At 42.8% G+C, this 21,050-nt stretch overlaps 1 protein-coding gene across 4 annotated transcripts in view; it reads right to left on the bottom strand.

Annotated features, from left to right (window-relative positions):
- Positions 1 to 1,167: 1,167 nt before the first annotated feature.
- The window catches only part of SEC22A (SEC22 homolog A, vesicle trafficking protein), a 59,770-nt gene continuing 39,887 nt past the window's right edge, over positions 1,168 to 21,050 (bottom strand). For 2 of the 4 annotated variants that reach the window (XM_051818989.2, XM_002716617.5), the window contains exons 6-7: positions 8,984 to 9,049; positions 1,168 to 2,000 (exon numbers count right to left, since the gene is read on the bottom strand). In XM_051818989.2, coding sequence (XP_051674949.1) covers positions 1,800 to 2,000; positions 8,984 to 9,049 — 267 coding nt within the window. In that variant the 3' untranslated portion in view covers positions 1,168 to 1,799. Of the gene's footprint in view, positions 5,324 to 8,983; positions 9,050 to 21,050 lie in introns of all 4 variants that reach the window. The other 2 variants (XM_070072209.1, XM_017347052.3) reach the window with 2 other exon arrangements.

Raw genomic sequence — 21,050 nt, 5'->3', positions numbered from 1 at the left:
CATCAGTTCCACATGGAGGAGCTCCTGAGCCAAACTGATCCGGAGCTCCGGAACACCAGCACAGCTAACTGGATGCGCCAGCTTCCAGGGTAACTGACTGTTCACAAGGAAACTCCGCTTTACCCATTCCTTTAGAAAATCTTTCTAAATGGAACACTTCCCTAGCCCGGCTCGACAAGTAGAAATGCCAAATATAATTCCTGCGGTTTTGGTGACTCGGGATGTTGCGACGCCTTGGGCTCCTCTGGAGCGCACAGGATGCCTGGGCAGCCTTTCCAGAAGCAGCAACCTGGCCTGGCGTCGCGAGCACAGCGCCCCTCGTTCCCCTCGTCCTCCCGGGAGCAGGGTGCTGACAAAGGGCCAGGGAAGCGAGGTGCACGGCTCTGCACACACCCTCGGGACTCCTCTACCCAGGAAGCAAATCTCAGCACCTTACGAATTCCCTGTTTGGACCCTTTTGAAACATCAACAACACAAAAGAAAATCACTCCTGGAGATGATTTCTAAAACCAGGAGAGGTCCAGATTTCGCCAGTGAATCTAACTGCGCTTCCTACATTAATTCTTAATTGCTTGAACAATCTTTTACGACGGTATCGAAAGCAAGTGAGTTCTTCCAGCTTCTGGCTGCTTAGCTCCCCAAGGCCATGAGCAGGAGGTGCTAGGAAGGTCTCCTTCCGATTTTCTCAGGCCAGGCCAGTGCTTCTTCCAGGCAGGACCCAGTGCCTGGAGGTCCACAAGAGGGTCCTAGGTGGCCACAGCACGGAATTAAATAACACTGAATCACAGTGACAAAGCCGTTCCCTCACAGTGTTCTTTCAGCCTTTGCTTAAGCCACGGGAGAGTCTCGGCTTGGTGCCGGGCAGCATCGTACTCATTGCCACGAACAGCAGGCCTCTTAGATTCAGAGCCTGCAGAGGCACCAGCATCTAGCTAGACTTGGATCATTTTTTATGTTAATCTTATTTGTGTTTACCTTTTATTTATGACAAACTGATACTGGTTACTGATTTTCAACTTGGAATATGACTTGTTTCTTTTAAAATACTTTAAAATTTAACCGATTACGTAAAAGTGTATGCAGTACTTAAATGACTAAAGTTCGGGGAACAATGGCTCTAGTCTAGTGAGTCCAATTTTTTAAGTGCCTTCAAAAGAAATGACAAGCATGGTCTAGAAGGAAACATGTCACTGTATTTGCAATATTTGTGATGTTGCAGGGATGAGCTCACCACAGCCTCCTCTTAGACAAGATTCAAGCAAAAATATAAAAGTAAAAGAGCCGATTCCATACCATCCTGGACTTTACAAGCTCTTGGTACCGTTATGTGTGCAAATAATCTGATATTTAGCAGAGTCATCTGTTGAAAACATAAACGTCCCAATTTCTGCAGCGTCTTTCTACTCAGTCTGTACTAATGCCTCACAAAGGCAAACTCAGGTTGTGGCACGCGGGCTCAGTCCTCAGGGCAGGTTCCACACCCGTGTTTTGTTTTTTTGTTTGTTTGTTTTTGCATGAATGCTTCAGCAAGGATTCAGGTGGCATCTGACTGTGCTTCCTGTTCCCGTCTGCAGAGACAGGCCTCCGCCTCACGGCCAGGGATCCTCGGGGGCCGGGGGAGCTTTCCCGGCAGGTCTTGCACGCTCACAGCATGCCATGCTAAACTGAAGAAGTGGAGAGTAGGCGAGAAACGGAGCAGGGCGTCTCCTTCGCAGTGAACAGCTTCTCCGTCACAGTGGCAGGCGGGAGGTGCTTGCTCCTCTCCCCGGGAGCCAAGGCAGCAGGTCTGAAGGCAGCGCTCAGACGTCGTAGTCCGGAGCCTTGCCCTGGGCTTGCCTGAGCCAGATCTGCAGGGTAACAAATGCTCCCACCGTCACGTGAAAGAAAAGCTGCCAGAGGTTGCGCAGTTCATACAGATACATGTTGCACAGACAGATCAACCCGAAAGTCAGAAACGACTTGACGTTCCGCCAGCTGGTGTAGTACACAAGTAGATAACACTGTTCGAACAGAAGAAGGAGAGGTGATTAGGCTACAGGAAAACAGACAGCTGTTTCTAACAGAAAAGTAGAACCAGCCAGAGAGGAAAACTCTGACAAGGGAGGAAGGGTATTTTTCATCCGGTGGTAACAGACCATATCTAAGACATCCAGCTACACGGCTGGAAAGGGAACGAGATCCTTCCTTGCACGGCGTCCACCTTTTCAGAAGGAAAGCACTTTGCATCCCATTTTAAATGGAGGCACAAGGGGTGACTCCCTTGCAAAAGGCTGGGCAACTGCTGAGGGCACAGGCGCCTGACTAAGCAGCGTTGCCGGGTCTGAGAAAGTCACGCGCACCTGACCGAGGCTCACCCAGGCTGCTCAGGACAACGCAACTCACAGAACCTCAGGCTGCATGTCAATGACATCAACAAAACCGTACTGGTCCCCACGGGGTGCAAGGAACGCGGTGAGCAAAGCCCGAGGGAGCTTCTGAGGGAGAATCCAGTGGAGGCGGATGGAAGCCCTCAACCAGCTGCTGCGAGAACAAAGCCCTCACGCGCACACAGCTTACGTTCCAGCGGGGCGGATTATAAACGGACTTTAAATACAGCATCTAAACAGCCACGTCATGGGAAAGACAAAGCAAGGAGGAGAGTGAGCGAGATGGGCTGGTCGAGGCTCCCTGGCATGCACCCTCGCTGCCTGCGTTTTCTCCACAACACACCCACACACACGGGGACGACGCGCCCATGCCGCTGTCCTGCAGAGCCTTCCAAGGAGGTCTAAGTTTCATTCAGGATGACATTTTTACTGCTTCACTCATTTATCTCCAGTGCTCAGGACAGGACTCGGGACACGACGAGTGCTCCGTGATGAGAGATGGAGCTTTTTTAGAGCGTGTCTCAGAGTCACAGCCTGGTAACGGAGGGCTCACTGCGATCAGAGTCCTAAGAAGGCGGCACCAGTCAGTGTCAAATTGTATCCAGGCTTCATGAAGGCAACGATGCTAGTGTTCTGTTAAGTGCGTTTAGTTCTTACACAAATGAGGACTTCACTTATTTAAAAAGAAGACTGCTACCCGAGCAAAATGAACCATAAGATTTTATCTGAATGACTTTCGCTGAAGAGGGCTGAAAAATAAAAAACCAAAGAGTAACTTTTCCTTTGAAATTTTGACTCAGAAAAAAATAAAAAACAGTAGAGTTCCTGCATTCTCTTCACCGTGTTCCCCTTGGTGTGATCCTCTTACGTAACTGTAGTGAGATCACCGGAAATGACCACTGACCCAAGCTTCCTTTGCATTTTGCCAGCTGTCTCATACGGGTCTCTTTTCTGATCCAGAATCCAATCCAGGATACTTGCATTTGGTGGTCAAGTCTCATCCAATCTGTAACAGTCCCTCAGTTTTTTTTTTTTTTTCCACAACATTGACAGTCTTGAAAAATATTAGTTATATTGTAGAATGTCCCTCAATTGGGTGTGTCCGGTGTTTTCTGAGGAGTACCACCAAGGTGACAGGGAATGCGTCTCATTACTAGTGCCATTCACCTTGATCACTTGGTAAGGCCATGTCTGCCCTGTGAAGTCACCATTATTCCCTCTGTGACTATGAGCATCTGGTAAATGTAGGGGAGGGACAGGGAGGATGAGATTTAGGCAAACACCTCACTATATTTTTGCCCAGTAATTTTAGTATCGATTGATGTCCTTTTGACTATAATAATTATTACTGTGCTGATTTTGCATTTCCATCCATTTATTAATTGGAATTCTACTGTAAAGAGGAGCTAGCAGGGGCTGGTGCTGTGGAATAGTAGGTTAAGTCTCTGCCTGTGGTGCTGGCATCTCAAATGGGCGCTGATTCAAGTTCTGGCTGCTCCACTTCCAATCTAGCTCTCTACTAATGGCCTGAGAAAGCTGTAGAAAATGGCTCAATTGCTTGGGCCCCTGCACCCACATGGGAGGCCCAGAGGAAGCTCCTGGCTCCTGGCTCCTGGCTCCTGGCTTGGGATTGGCCCAGCTCCAGCTGTTGCGGCCATTTGAGGAGTAAACCAGTGGATAGAAGACCTCTCTCTGTGTCTTGCCCTCTCTCTGTCTCTAACTCTGCCTCTCAAATAAATCTTTTTTTAAAAAGAACTAGCTTTTCTGATATTAAAAAATTGATATTTAATTCATGGTTTTGAAAGTTTTTTTAAAATTAACAGTCTTACCCCAAAGATTACTTATTAATTACAAAGAATTATATAACTGCACTGGGGAGATCTGAGAGACATCACTTTAACCAAATGATCAAACCAGGTTCCTGCATGTTTTCTGAGCGATGTAAGGGGGCACACACATACTCCACTACACAGTATTGTTAACAAAACCTTTAACCTGGATCTAATCATGATCAAGGCAAAACCAGACTGTGGGTCATGCGGTAAGGGACATGCAGAAGTCCTGAAAGATTCCCAGTAGTGAAAGATCAAAACAAAATGACAACAAAACAGCTGGGAGACTGTAGTACAGAGAAAAGATACACCTCAACCAAACTGCATACTCCTAGATCAGGGGAAACTAGCAGTAAAGAGCACTTTGCAGACAACAGAAGTAATGTTGTGAATATGACTTCTATATTAAATAATAGCTGCATCAATGTTAAATGTCTTGAATGTGATACTTCAAGTTATACAGACAGATATCTGTGTTCTTAGTATTTGGAGGTAAAATCTTATGATGTCCCCACTTTCTGTTTCTGTAGAGACAGAGGACACATTTTCCTTATTCTTCCTGCTGTGTCTAATCGAACACCCTGGATGTGACATAGAATGAGCACAGAAGACTGCGTGGTGGAGAGAGGAGGCGGACAAGCGGACCCGGAGACCCAAGGAACATCACAGTGCTGACTTCTCCAGGCTTCCTCTGTGCCTCATACATCCTGATGTGGAGCTGAGGAAACTGGCAACTAGAAATGCAAGGGATGCAGAACTCCCCTGCTCCCCTAAAAAGGAAAAAACTCAAAAGATCAACAAAGGTGAACCTCAGCAAGGCAGAAACCTTTAATCAACAACCATACCCCAGCCTAACATCATCCTATCCACAACCACATCATCAATAGCGAGTGTGGGACCAGGACACTGAAAAGAGGCATCCCACACCCCGCCTCACGTGGCTTCAGAACGGGCAAGCAGGGAGGCAGGATTTTCCTTCTCACTGGATGGGAACCCGCCCCGCCCACTCCCTCCCTCAGTGATGTCAGTAGAGATCATGTCTGGTGCGGACATCTATCTCCGTCCATCAGCAACAAGGCAATGGATTTCTCCCCAGCAACAAGACAGTGGACTTCCCATCAGAACCTGCAGAGGTCAGAAACAAGTGGAAGATCTCTTGAGTGCTGAAAGAAAAGAGCTATCAAGCCAGAATCTGATATCCAACAAGAACAGCCTTTAGGAACAAAAGGGACAATAAAAAACATTCTCAGACAAGAGAAGGCTGAGAGAATTTGCTGCCAACAGATGCGTTATGGTTTGGACATTAGTTTGGGTGTCGCAGAAAGGTCCATGTGTAGGACATGGCCCGTACAGTCTTACGCTAATGGTCCAAAGAGTGTGGAAACTTGATCCAATTATGGTGTTTAGAAGTGGGGCCTCTGAAGTGATCCTATTGGACCAGGTTGTTGGGCAGGGTCTCCATGACTGAATCGCGGTGACTACATAAGGACAGACACAGCCAGATACGTGTTCTCTCTAGCCATGTGATACCTGGGGACAGCACCAGCAAGAATGCCATCACCAGATGCCAAACCAATAGGGACACCTGATTTTGGCCTGTGAAATCTCCAATACCATGAGCCAAAGTGAACCTCCTCCCCTCCTAAGCAGCTTGTCTTCAGTATTTTGTTGCAGTCATAAAAAGCTGACTACCATAGAATAGCTAAAGGAAGCCCTCTAGACACTAAGGAAACAATAAAATGAAGAACCCTTGGAACACTGAGAATGAAAGGACATGGCAAGCAAAAATATGGTTAGGTGTGATAGCCTTTCCTTTTCCTTTTGAATTTTCTCAATTTTGTCAAATGGTTGAAGCAAAAATTGCTATAAGATTGTCTGATGTGGCTTTAAAATATGTGTAGATGAAATATTTAAGGCAATTGTGAATAGGTGAAGGCAAAATGACATCTATGGAGGTAAAGTGTCTGCCTTTCATGAGAACTGATAAATGATGACACAAGGAGACTGATAGGTAACCACCTAAAAAGCTATAGAGATGCTCTCAAAGACATGACAAGCAAGTTGAAATAGAATTCTAAGCAAAATGTTTAAGTAATCCACACATGGAAAGACAGGAAAAAAACAGAAAAACAAAAGGTAAACCCTAACATCCATAATTATTTCAAATGTCATTGGCCTGAAAACAGCAATCAAAACACAGATATGGGCAGAGCAGGCTAAAACCGTGAACTAACTCTGCTAACACACACACACACACACACACACACAGACACTGTAAATGTCATCACTCACTTTAAATGCTACAGCAAGTCAAAAGTAAGAGAATGGAATAAGATATATCACAATGCGTTAATCAAAATAAAGCATGATATATTAATATCAAATAAGTAGAAAAACATTTCAAAGCAAAGAAAATAACCAGAGACAGAGAGGGACATTATACAATGACAAATGGGTCAATCCACCAAGATGTCACAGCAATCCTAAATGAGTAGGAACCAACAACTTAGCTGAAAAATATGTGTAGCAAAAGTAGAACTGAAATGAGAAACAGAAAAATCCACAATTCAATACCCTTCTCTCAATAAGATCAGAAAATCAATAAAATTAAAAACAATAGGAAAAAAATCTATGAAACCAAGAACTGGTTCTCTGAAAAAGATCAATGAAATTTTAACAAGTAAGACTGACAACAGAAAAAAAAATGACCTGTATCATAAAGGAAGCAGGGTATCACTACAGACTGTGTAGACATCAAAAGGGTGGTGAGAGAACACTACAACCAACTCTACACACATAAATGTGTCAACAGATTGAAACAGATCACTCCCTCAGAAACCACAGCTTTCATAATTCACCCAATATGACACACATAATTTGGACAGCCCCATAACTACTAAGGATATTGAATTTAGGACTTAATACAAAGCTACAGTAATTAAGATTGTGGGAGGCTGGCGCTGTGCTGCAGTGGGTTACAGCCCCAGCCTGCAGCACCGGCATCCCATATGGGTGCTGGTTCGAATCCCGGCTGCTCCTCTTCTGATCCAGCTCCCTGCTAACATGCTTGGGAAGAGCATCAAATGATGGACCAAGTCCTTGGGCCCCTACACCCACGTGGGAGACTGGGAATAAGCTCCTGGCTCCTGGCTTCAGATTGGCTCAGCTCTGGCTGTTGTGGATATCTGGGGAGTGAACCAGCAGATGGAAGACCTCTCTCTCTGTCTCTACCTCTCTCTGTAACTCTGTCTTTCAAATAAAAAAAAGACTGTGGTTCTTGTGAAGGGATAGACATTCAATCAATGGAACAGAATACAGAATCACTGAACAGTACCATATAAATATGCCCATTCAGATTTTTGGCAAAGGTGTGAAAGCAATTAAATGGAGGAAAAAATAGCCATTTCAACAAATAGTGCCATTTGTAGGCAAAAAAACAAACAAAAAAACCCTAAGAGAACTAAATCTCTCATATTATATAAAAATTAACTCAAAATGGATCATGAGCGTAAATGTAAAACCTAAAATGACAAAACCTCTCTGGCCTTGGAAATGTGAGTACTAGTCTCTATGTCATCCAAGCACAAAATTCTCTCCTCCGTAAGTCTCGCATCTCCTGTCTTCCATCCTCATGAGGCTTCTTTCTCAAGTGCTATTTTTTCCCCTCACTGCCATTACCATACTTTAGGCCCTCAGTACTCTCTGCCCATAGTAACAGAATCATCTCCCAGTGAAGTTTCTTGAGTCCAATCTCTGCTGGATTAAGCACCCTAAAATATTGTATTCAAAGACTTTCCCCCAAGGTACAAAACCACTAGCCTAGAGCCTAGAAGATGGATAATTGGTCATGCAGAAAATCTAGAAGTAGCCTTATTGCCATAAGGCAGGTGGTGTCCCCCCACTGAAGCCCAGGCAGAGAGAGAAGGTTAACACTGGGACAGGTTAAGTCACCATCTGTGATGCCCAAAGCTGTACTTTCGGTACAGCTCCCTGCTGGTGCACCTGGGAAACAGCAGTACTGAAGTTCCCACCACCCATGTGGGAGACCCAGAGGAAGTTCCTGGCTCCTGGCCTTGTCCTGGCCCAGTCCTGGCTACCATGGCCATTTGGGGAGTCAATCAGTGGATAGAAGATCAATATTTTCTCTTTTTCTCCTCTCTTCCTCTCTCCTCCCTCTCCCTTCCTCTCCCCTCCCCAATCTCCTCTCTCTCTCTCTGCCTTATAAATAAATAAATATTTTAAAAAACTGCAACAACAACAATAAAAAGGCTAACATCAAGTTCCCTGAGATCTATGTCTACTCAAAATGGAGATGTAGGCCACAAAGTTAACAGAGGCTCATGTTACAAGAAAGGCAAAGAACTCAGACATTATTCTTCTTATTTAAAAAGTACAAGCAGGGCAAGTGCTGTGGTACAGCGAATTAAGGTGGTGTTTGGGTGTCTGCGTCCCATACTGGTCTGATGGCTGGAGTCCCAGCTACTCTGGTCCCAATGTAGCTCCCAACTAATGCACCCAAGAAGCAGATGATGGCTAACGTGCCTGGGCCCCTGCCACCCATATGGGAGACTCAGATGGAGTTCTGGGCTCCTGCCTTCAGCCTGTTGTGGGCACTTGGGGAATGAACAGTAGATGGACGATCTCTGTCTTTCTGTTTCTCCCTCTCTTTCTGTGTGTCACTCTGCTTTTCAAACAAATATATACATCTTTTAAATGTACAAGTAATTATTAAAATTGATACCTGAAACAATAAAGAAGTGTTTTTACAAATGGGAGAACACCTACCTGGTAAAGGCAGGCTGCTGTTCCAAGGAAAAATGCAATGATGTAATTAAAATCCTCACCATCACTCTGTAAAAACAAAAATAAAAGCTGACATTTTTCTTAGTGGATATCTATTTCCAAAACAATTCATCAGGATTAGCTATGACAATGTTTATGCATTCAAAATTTCTACAAAGCAGTACATAAAAATTCTCAAGTCCTAAAACAGAAACAAAAATATATCATTTGACCCAAGAAATATGAGGCAGAGGAAGACTACAAGTGCTCCTCTATGTTGGTTTCATTTCACCGAAGGTGAACACCACTGAGGAAATGTCTTCAAAGTCATGTAAAGCCTCTCTCCTGCTAAAGAAAACACATAAAGACACATGACCACCAGTGGCGAACCAAGTTATTTGTGTTCACTGGGGTCACTTACGTCAAATAAACATGGAAAACCTTCACTACCTAGTAAGCATACGACTGAAGTATCCCATAAGTATGATTAATTTGGGGCCAGTGTTAAGGCATGGCAGGTTAAGCCACTGTCTGACCACAGCATCCCATATGGGTGCTGGTTGGGGTTCCGGTTGCTCCACTTCCAATCTAGTTCCCTGCTAATGTGCCTGGGAAAGCAGGAGAAGATGGCCCAAGTATTTGGGCCCTTGCACTCACATGAGAGAAAGGGAAGAAGCTCCTGGCTCTTAGCTTCAGCCTGGCTCAGCACTGACTACAGCAGCACGTGGAAGCTTTCTCTCTGTCTATAACTACGCCTTTCAAATAAATAAATACATCTTTAAAAAAAAAGTATGAATAATTTGCCACAATTTTGGAAAAAAACAACCTGACAACTAAAAAGCTACTGTCCACTAGAGTGTGCTAAATGCATGCTATGCTAAAGAAACAGCCCACCCAGAGGGAAAACAGATGGTGAGCAGAATATTTCTCTGAAAACTAACAGACACATGTAACAACCCATGCTTTCCTACTCCCTTTCAGTTCCTGTTAAATATCTACATTCATCAACTTCTTCTAAGGTATTCAGGAAGTAGAACATAAAGTTCAGGCAGGAATATTACATTTTTTTCTGCCAGGTATGAACACTAAATTTGGTCCTTATCTTAGAAAAAAAATCTTTTACACAATGAAAACTTCTACAAGACACATGAGTATTATCCATGAAAAGTTCTTAAAACAGCACAACGAGAAAATCCCCTTTGCACTGTTATTGGGCAGCAGAACTGACTGTATAGAAGGCAGAAGTGGAGTGGCTTACTGCAATGAGAAGGTCTTAAAGCAGGAACCATCAGCTGGCTGGCTGCCCAGAGCAGTTATACTCCAGAGGCAGGCAAGGTCAACATGTAATGTTCCAACTTTAACAACTCTAAGACTTTACATAAGTTAGGCTTGATTATTTGCTGTAGTCCTTTATTTTTAAAATGACCCATTTTTTCTGATTATAAAAGTTCATGTCCATTGTAGAGAATTTGTAAAATACAGATTATACACAGAAGAAATTCATATAAGCCATAAATACCACAACTCTGAGAACTAGGGCTTTTTCATGTACTTCTTTCTGGTGCTTATGTGTGTGTGTGTACATTTTTAAGAAATGGAATGATACTTTTATATACTACTGTTTAGTACTTTACATACTATCATAAATACTTCTGCAAGACAATAAGTATTCTTCAACCACAGAATCTATAATGACTGTATAACTTTTCATTGTGGGGCTACCTCACAATTTAATTAGTGTCCTACAATTGGGCATTCTATTTTTTCTAAATTTGCACTATCATTTTATAACTTTCTCCATTGCTTCTGGAACACTTGAGTGCACATTTCTAAAGTCAGCCAGTCCTGGGTTCATGTCTTTACTTATAAGCTATATGATTTTACACCACTTATTTAACTATAACTTCTTCTACTGTAAAAAAAGTTATCGAGATTAAATGAAATAACATTTATTTGCACATACATATGAGGGGACTTGAAAAAGTCTGTGGAAAATGGAACACTCTAGATTTCCCACATGGGTGGCAGGAATCCAACTACTTGAACCATCACTGCTGCCTCCCAGGATTGGCATCAAAGATGAAAATATGAAGGGGGAGTGGAAGAAGAAAGCTGGAATTGGGAGCCAGAGACGAGAACTGAACCCAGGTGCCCTGATGTGGGATGCGGGCATCCCAACAGGCGACTTCATCAATAGACAAAGCATCCACCTTGCCACAAACCTTTTCAAGTACCCTTTCCGAACAGTATACTATAAGCACACATACACGCCCTACTTTCTCCCTGGGGTTGTTGTCTGTATCACTCATCTGATGCACTGCCCTCAGTGTTGCCAAATCCCCTAATATACTTATCTTCTTAATTGTCTTCTTAACTAGATGCTAGTCTTTCTTTCTGTGAAAGACACACATACATACATACACACACACACACACACACACAGAGGGTAGGGGGAGGAGAGATGGAGACAGAGAGAGCTCCCACCCACGGGTTCACATCCTAAATGCCCACAAGGGGGCCATTGCCAACGCTGAGACAAGGAATGCTCTGATCTCCCACATGGGTGGCAAAAATCCAACTACTTGAGCCATTCCCTTGCCTCCCAGGGTCTACAGGAGTAGGAAGCTGGAGTCAGGAGCCAGATCCAGGAATCAAACCCAGAAACTCTGATATAGAATATAGATGCATTAACTAATAGGCTAAATGCCTACTCTCAGATTCTATTCATTCTCAAAGGCAGAAAACTAAAGTTTAGTATTTGCATGAAATAGTGCACACAATAGGAATTCAACAAACATATGCCAAATTGAGTTGAACTTGGAAAAAGTTTAATTCTACTCAATAAAGAAAGGGTTGTTCATAAACATATTCTTCCATTCAATAAATATTCCTTAAGTACTTATGAACCCAGTACTGTGTACACTAGACCCAGGCCAGAAAACAAAGTCCACACCAATGCAAACTGTTCACTTGCTAATTAAGAAGGAAGATACTAAATCAACACTTCCCATCAAAGTAATGACTGATGGGATGGGTATGTGTCTAGGGGAGCTCACTGGAGAGGCATGCACAGCTCTGTCTGGATTAAAAAAGAGGTCAAGGGAGGTTTTCTTTAGGAAGGTTTAACCTGGCTCTCGAAGACAACAAGTTAATAAGGCAGCAGAGAACTGCAGGCAAGCGGAGTAGCACTTAACAGTCTCCAAGAGGGAGGAGGTAGGGAAGGCTTCCAATACTGTCTACTCTGTAAATAATACAAATGAAAAACAAAGGCCATGCAGCCACCAAGAAGAATGGACTCAGGGCCAGCATCGTGGCGAAGCAGGTAAAGCTGCTGCTTAGAATGCTGGCATCTCACATGGGTGCCAGCTCTAGTTCCAGCTGCTCCGCTTCCAATCAAGTTCCCTGCTAATGAGCCTGGGAAAGCAGCGCAGAATAGCCCAAGTGCTTAGGCCCCCTCACCCATGTAGGAAATCCGAAAGAAGCTTCTGGCTCCTAGCTTTGGATTGGCACAGCTCCAGCACTGTGGTCATTTGGGGAATGAATCAGTAGACAGAAGATCTCTCTCTCTCTTTCTCCCTTTCTTTCTGTAACTCTGCCTTTCAAATAAATAAATAAATCTTTAAAAAAATAAAAAAGAATGGATTACACCTATAAGTGTTGATATGAAATGACCTCTGACATATGGTGTGGTGAAAAAAAGATGAAAATCAGTAAAAAGGGTATACTACCATTTGTGAACAATATTTAAAAAGAATAACTGCATAAGTAAATACATAAATACAAACTTGCTACCACATGCACATAATGTCTCTAGACGGATATGCCAGTGGTTGAGTCTGAGGAGGAGAAATGGGAAAAGAACAACTTTTTTTCCTGAAAATTACATATCGACTTTTGTAAGCTCTGAAATACACCGTGTGCATACCTCACTGTGTATATGTATGCATGCATAGGTATTAACTTGTTTAAAAGGCCACTGTGAAACCAACCAAGGAGAAGGGGCAGGGTTACAAGACTATAAAGCAAAGGGAAAGAAGACTGGAGAATGCCACTATTCAAAGGACAGATGGAAGAAGAAAGTTTATCAAATGCACCAAGGAATAGGAAGACAAAGAAGAAAACAAAAGGAGAGAGAATGGTTTCATGAGAATGAAGGGATGAGAGCTGGTCAAGAAGAATCAATACATTAAACTACTAGTGTCGACTTATTATTTTTGCTTCTAAGTTTTCTAAAATAGACATTATCCTTCTGAAATAAAACAAAGAGCTATTTGGAAAAGAGAACGGTATGTGAGATGAGGAACAAAGGACATGTAAATGTGAGAAAGACTGCAGAATTTGGTAAGCAGAAAGATCCCGGTGTGTCAGAGTTATGGGGGCAGACTAAGAAAATAGAGGAAAATGGAGAGGGGACAATAAACACAGTCCACCCTTGCAAAAAATTAGAAAAGAGGGGCCAATGCTGTGGCATAGTAGGTTAAGCCTCTACTGGTGGTGCCAGCATCACATGTGGGCGCTGGTGCATGTCCTGGCTGCCCACTTCCTATCCAGCTTTCTGCTATGGCCTGGGAAAGCAGAAGATGGCCCAATTGCTTGGGCTCTTGCACCTGCGTGGAAGAACTAGAAGAAGCTCCTGGCTTCTGGCTTTGGATCGGCCCAGCTCTGGCTGCTGCAGCCATTTAGGGAGTGAATCAGAGGATGGGAGACCTCTCTCTGTCTCTCCCTTTTCTCTGTCTGGAACTCTAACTCTTGATTAATAAATTTTTTTAAAAAAATTAGAAGATAACATACATCAAGAGGCTTTTTTGTTTTCTTTTGTTGTTGCTTTGTTAAAGAACAGCAGGTCTGAAGGGAGTCAGTGGAGAGGAGGCAGACGAAACACGGGTGAGGAGACAACCAGAGTTAGGATGGCGCAGAGCCTGGGAAGAGAGGTAAGGAGGAAAGGGAGGTGTTGGCAGAGGATGGTTCAGAGGAAAGTTCAGGTAAAAATTTGCAAATCATCACTATCCACCTTTGGAAGATGCTAGGGTATCCACATATTACTTAGAAAACTAACAGAGCTAAGGACTATTTTTAAAAGGTGAGAATGAAAGTGAACAGAGGCTTCACATAATAGTCGTAAATGAATTAGGGAAAAACTATTAAAATACCTATAATAATTCAGAAATACCATCAATGCTAAGTATAAAAATGACGCAAAGTAGGAGCAGGTGTTATAGCGCAGCAACTTAAGCTGCCTGCAGTGCCGGCATCCAATGTGGGCAGTGGTTCAAATCCTGGCTGCTGCACTTCTGATCCAGCTCTCTGCTAACACACCTGGGAAGGCAGTGACATGGTTCAAGCACTTGGGCCCCTGCCACTCACGTGGGAGACCTGGATTGAGTTCTAGGCTCCTGGTTTCAGCCTGGCCCAGCCTCGGCCATTGTAGTCATTTGAGGAGTGAACCAGCAGATGGAAGCTCTCTTTCTCTCTCTCCTCCCACACTGTAACTCTGCCTTTCAAATAACTAAATAAAATCTTTTTAAAGAAGACAAAATAATCAAATGGATATGATACAGATACATGTAATACATGTGTATATATAAATACATACTCACGCATGGATTTAAAAATGTTTTTGTACCAAAATAAATTTATTTTTTAATTCCATTTTTCCACAGACAATTTAAAGTACCCTTGTATGTATCTCAGAGGAAATCTGGAGATCACTTTTATTTTCTTCTTTATATAATCTTCCTTCAAAATTTTTTAAAATATTTATTTATTTGAAAGGGAATTAGGAAGAGAGGGAGAGAGGGAAAGAGAGAGACAGAGAAAGAGAGAGAGAGAGAATCTTCCAGCTGCTGGTTCATTCTCCACATGGCTGCAATAGCCGGAGCTGGGCTGATCTGATGCCAGGAGTCAGGAGCTTCCTCTGGGTCTCCCATGTGGGCGCAGGAGCCCAAGCATTTGGACCACCTTCCACTGCTTTCCCAGGATCATGGGCAGGGAGCTGGATCAGCAGCGGAGCAGCCAGGACTCAAACGAGCGCCATATGGGATGCTGGCACTGCAGGCAGCAGTTTCACTTGCGAGCCACAGTGCGAGCCCCTCTTCAATTCTTTAATAATGAATAAGTACAGAGTACTATAGCTTAGCCCAGATATTATGATACTAAATAAATCAAAAACTTCTCTTGAGCTTTAGCAAATATGTAATTTCTTTAAAAGATATTAACAAGTCAGTGAAAACATAGAAGACAAGAAATAAAAGCAAGCTGATTACTTCTGCTTTGAAGTAGCTATTCCAAACAATTCTAGAATCAGAGACTCTGAGGATGTTGGTGCTGAAGTGGCCCTGGGGTTTATGTAGTCTAAAGCCTTCCTCTTGCAGAACAGGAAGATGAGGCTAAGAAGGCAAAGGCAACTATCTAAGGTCACAAAGTTGTCACTGGCAGATGGGCCCAGCTATTCTGACTTCCAGGCCAGCATTTCTACTGCTGTATCAGAAGATTTAATTTTTTTCTAATGCACCATATGCAAATTACTTCTAGGTTGGCTTCAGCCTAATTAGTATCATTGTTTCAAGGTTGATCTTTAATGGAACACATGCAATAAGAGCCAGCGTGATAAAAGCTTATCAATTCAAGAGGTGTCAACTCATAATAAACATCTCTAAACTCAGAATAAAGTTAGGAAGCGAGTGAAAATAATCTAATTTACACATTACTGTGAATGCCAAATCAAATTTATCAACTTAAAAAACACTACATCCATCCTAAACCTCCCCAGTGTGAACTTAGATACCAAAGAAAAACTAAAGTGCTTCGTATTTTAATAAATCCCTCACTATCACACTAAGAGGCAGTTTTTAATCTGAAAGAAACAAACTCACTGAATCTTCAAACAACATTAGCAACACACAGGAACGCTGACTCATGCGGGTCCAAATTTAAGTGTGCCTCAAGCACAAAGTCATATACCAGAAGATAAATCCTGCAACCATTTTTAGCATTTGCAAAGAGTACTTAGCACTCTTGGCCTGAAAAAGATAAACTTTAAATTCATATCTATATAGTACCAATACCTGGGAAATACATTATGTATTTCCAGCTAGATCTAAAAGTGGGATTCCCAAAGCCTTTGCTCTTAAACCAAGTGTCAGCCTTAGGGAAACACTGTGGCCACTTAGTCTGGGTACTGCCTTTTCTCCCAGATCACTACCGTGATCTGAACTAACGCTACTGCGGGTAACCTCAGCACAGATACGGGCTCAAGTCCTGTGTCCAGGGACCCGCACTCATCTCTGCAGCTGCCCCCTATGGAAGAGCTACATTTACTGACCCAAAGTTACCTACAGTGACTCAAGAAATTATTCTGAACACAAAACATGACAAAAAACCAGGAACAAGGCTAAGAGTATGTCTTAAGTCCAGGGGCTTTAATGAAAAAGATCTTTCCTCCAATACACAAGCCATGAACAATAAGAAACCAGACAGTGAGAGACCTCAGACCAACACTTTTATATATATTTTCTGTCAGGTTAAATTGGACTAAGGACAGACTTGTGAGTCCAGTTCAGACCAGTAAACCCACTTTGTTTAAAACTCTCAATTTATCGTGGTGCCCATTTGCATACTCACATTTTCTCTCCTTTTGGTCACCTGTCATCCACGTCATCTTTTAGGACATGGAATTGTTAGAAGGCAGATACTTCTGACTATATAGCATTTTCTCATTTATCCTCATAACAAGACAAGGAAAAATATTTCCAAGCACTGATCTTATCAAAACATTTTTCTGTATGCAGATATAAAATCCCCAGTCACTGGAACAGTAAGAATCTCAGTGATTCTCACTTAGGTGACTGGATCAAAATTTGCTGGAAAATCTTAAAAAACTACCTGCGGATTGACAAACTACTTGAGAATATATTTTCCCCAGCTTTGCCCTTTGTTGATACCTCATTCCTGTCTCTGAAATCACTGTTTGGGTGGCCTCACTACTGATGAGCGTATGTGAAGGATTCATATGTCCCAAGGGTTATAACAGAATGAAGATTTTTGAACAGCGCTAAAGCAACACACAGACGGTGCAAATGGCCCTATTTTTCAGATAGTAAAGTATCCCATAAGAATCAATGTACAGCTCCCTGGATCATGTAAGAAAGAAACATTGGAATAAATTTAGAACAATGAGAAAAACGTTTCTGTTATCAATCGCCAGAAAAATACAAAGACACAAGCATAGGTAGTCTCCAAATTATAAAATTACTTACTAATGAAAAACCACTCTAACCTTTGAACTGTTCATAATCTACTTCATGCCTCTTTCATATCCTACCACCACAGTTAAGATGAATTGTGTAAAATAGTCAAAAATCTTTTTTTTAATTTTGTATTTATTTGAAAGACAGAGTTACAGAAAGAGGTAGAGACAGAGAGAGAGGTCTTCCATCTGCTGGAAGACCAGATGGCCGCAACAGCCGAGGCTGCGCTGATCCAAAGCCAGGAGCTTCTTCCGGGTCTCCCACTTAGGTGCAGGAGCCCAAGGACTTGGGTCATCTTCTACTGCTTTCCCAGGCCATAGCAGAGAGCTGGATTGGAAGAGTAGCAGCCGGGACTAGAACCGGCGCCCATATGGGATGCCGACGCTTCAGGCCAGGGCTTTAACCTGCTGTGCCACAGCGCTGGCCCCAAATAGTCAAAAATCTAAAAGAATCTCTTGAAGCTTCTGGGAAAACTGTGGAATCTAAAATAAGGGCAGGAAGAAACTACAAAATCCCAGAGAAAATGCTCAGGCTCCCCCTTTACTTGCAATTTTTGCTGATGAAAATTTACCATGGCAGATTAATAAAAGTTACCTTCTCTCTGCTGTGGCCCGGGAAGGCAGTGGAGGATGGCCTAGGTGCCTGGGCTCCTGTACCCGCATGGGAGACCAGGAGGAAGCACCTGGCTCCTGGCTTCAGATTGGTGCAGCGTGCTGGCCATAGCGGCCATTAGGGAAGTGATCCAACAGAAGGAAGACCTCTCTCTCTCCTCTCTCTCTCTCTCACTGTCTACCTCTGTCAAATAAAAAAAAAAAAAAAGTTACCTTCTTTTTCTTGCTTACAGGATAGGTGTTAATAAATATTTTTTATTATTTAAAATGTGAATGCATAATATATTTATATGGTTCAAAAAGAAAAAAATGGGTCGGCACAATGGGTTAAGCCTCTGCCTGCAAAGCTAGCATCCTACGTGGGCACCAGTTCAAGAACTGGCTGTTCCACTTCCAATCCTGCTAATGCACCTAAGCAATGAAAGATGGCCCAAGCACTTGGGCCCTTGCACCCACATGGGATACCTGGATAAAGCTGCTGGTTCCTGGTTTCCGCCTGGCCAAGCCCCAGCTAATGCGGCCAGTTGGGGAGTGAACCAGCAGATGGAAGATCTTTCTGTAACTCAGGCTTGCAAATAAAACAAGAAAAAACAATACATAAAAAGGTATACTGTGAATGCTCTCATTCCTACTCCATTTCCCATCTATTGAGTTCCCACACTGCGTTAGCTTCTTATTCTTCGAGAGATTCTTTATGTAAACTTTTGCAGATTAGAATATATTGTTTCAGGCCATCCTTGTCTCGGGAGTAGTGGCTTAGCTGGCAGGGACTGGTGGATGCAAGGTCGGAAGACCTGGTCTATCTCTTACTTTATCTAAAGGGCGCAAAATTGTGTATGTGCAGTTTGAAGCATGAGTCAGATTCCTGAACCCTGGCTCCATTCTGGCTGGGGCTCTAATGTCCTCATCTGATCTTTGTCTTTGTTTTGGTGATGACTTTTTAAAATTTTATTTTTCAGAGCACTTTTAGGTTTACAGAAAATTAAGCAGAGAATGCCAAATGCACCCCCCACTCAGTTCCCTTTACTAACATCTTGCACTAGTGTGCTAATACTGATAGACTATTATTATTAACTGAAGTCCAGAGTTCACACTGGTTCCCTCCTTCTGTTGCAGGCAATCACATAGATCTAATACAGTCACACACAGAAGAGTTCCACTGTCCGAAAAATCCCATGCTCCAGATACTTTCCCCTCCCCCTCCCAAGCCCCTGGCAACCGTGAATCTTTTTACTTTTACTGTCTATACAGTTTTGCCTTTTCTAGAATGTCATATAATTGGCAACACATCGTATGTAGTCTTTCATTCTAAAGCTTCTTTCACTAAGTAGTATGCATTTCATCTATCCATGTCTTTTGTGGCTTGATGGCTCATTTCTCTTTATTCCTGAATAATAACCTGCCAGACGGGTTAGCAGCTTGTTAATATATTCACCTTTTGAAGGATAGGTTTCTTAGTTTCTTCCAGTTTTTTGAAATTATAATAAAGCTGATAGAAACATTCATGTGTAGGTTTTTGTGTGAACAAAAAGCTTTTTATTCATTTGGGTAAATACAAAGGATCTTCAAAAACTTGATGGAAATACATATTTTGAAAAAAGTATGGATGGGTTTTAAAATGTAATGAAAAAAATTAAATATACATCTTCTAATTCCATTTTCCATGAACTTCTTAAGCACCCCCCTATACCCAGGAACACTGTTGCTGGATTCCAAAGTTAGCCTATGCTTAGCTTTGTGAGACAGCAAAACACACTTTTATAGTGCTGGTACCAGGGGCTGGTGGTGTGGTGCAGTGTGTTAAGCCATCACTTGCAACACAGTATCACATATTGGAAGGCTGGTTCAAGTCCCAGCTGCTCCACTTTCGATTGATCTCCCCACTAATGCACCTGGAAAGGCAGTGGAAGATGGCCAACTGTTTGGGGCCCTGCACTGGGGCCCTGCCTGGCCCAGGCCCAGCCATTGTGGGTATTTGGGGAGTAAATTAGCAGATGTAAGATCTCTCTCTTTCTCTGTCATTCTTTCAAATAAATACAATAAAATGGTCCTATCCTTTTGCATTTTTACCAGCAATGAATGGGAGTTCTAAGTGTCCCAAATCCTCATCAGCATTTAGTACTGTCAAGTTTTTCATTTTGCCATTCCAGCAGTAATTCAGTTTGATTTAACCATTCCCTAGTGACATACAATGCTGAACATCTTTCCACATACTTATTTTCCACCTGTAGATCTTTGGTGAGGTACCTATATGGATCTTTTGCCCATTTGTTAATTGGGTTGTTTGCTATCTTATTTTTGAGTTTTAAGAGTTCTTTGTATATTTTGGATATAAGCTCCTTTATCATATATGAGGATTTGGGGGGTGTTGTTCCTATCTTTTCTAAAAAATTATTTATTTAATCTACTTGAGAGGTAACGAGAGAGGGAGAGGGAAGGAGGGGGAGAAAGAGAGAGAGAGAAAGAGACAGAAAAAGAGAAATGTTTCCATTCACTGGTTCACTCCTCAAATGCTTACAAGGGCTGGGCCAGGCCCAAGCCAGGAGTTAATGCCAAACCCAAGGTCACCTCAGTTTTCTCTGTTATCTTTTATATGTTTCATAATGTTGAGCTTTACACTTATGACTGTGATCAGTTTTGAGTTCATTTTTATGAAGTGTGTAAGATCCTGTCTAGAGATTCATTATTTTCTTGCATGTGTATGTCCGGTTGTTCCAGCATCATTTGTTGAAACGGCTATCCTTTCTCTATTGTGTTATGTGTGCTCCTTTGCCAAAGATGGGTTGACTATAAGTATATATATTTCTGGTCTATTCCATTTATCTCATTTGTCTATTCTTTTGCTAATAATTTGCCAGCCCTTGTATATACTTCTTATAATTTCACACCAGGCATGGCCAACACAATACTGAATAAAGACAAGAAAGGACTCAGAGTACTGGCTTCCAGACTTAACACAGGGGCCGCACCATGGAGCAGGTTAATCCTCTACCTGCAGCACCAGCATCACATATGGGCACTGGTTCTAGTCCCGGCTGTCCCTCTTCTAGTCCAGCTCCCTGCTATGGCCTGGGAAAGCAATGGAAGATGACCCAGATCCTTGGGGCCCTGCACCCGCGTAGGAGACCTGGAGAAAGCTCCAGGCTCCTGGCTTTGGATCGGCACAGCTCCAGTCATTGCAGCCATTTGGGGAGTAAATCAGCATATGGAAGA

Source organism: Oryctolagus cuniculus, chromosome 4 (genome assembly GCF_964237555.1).
Source record: "Oryctolagus cuniculus chromosome 4, mOryCun1.1, whole genome shotgun sequence".
NCBI lineage: Eukaryota > Metazoa > Chordata > Mammalia > Lagomorpha > Leporidae > Oryctolagus > Oryctolagus cuniculus.
This window is presented reverse-complemented; position numbering and strand designations above follow the sequence as displayed.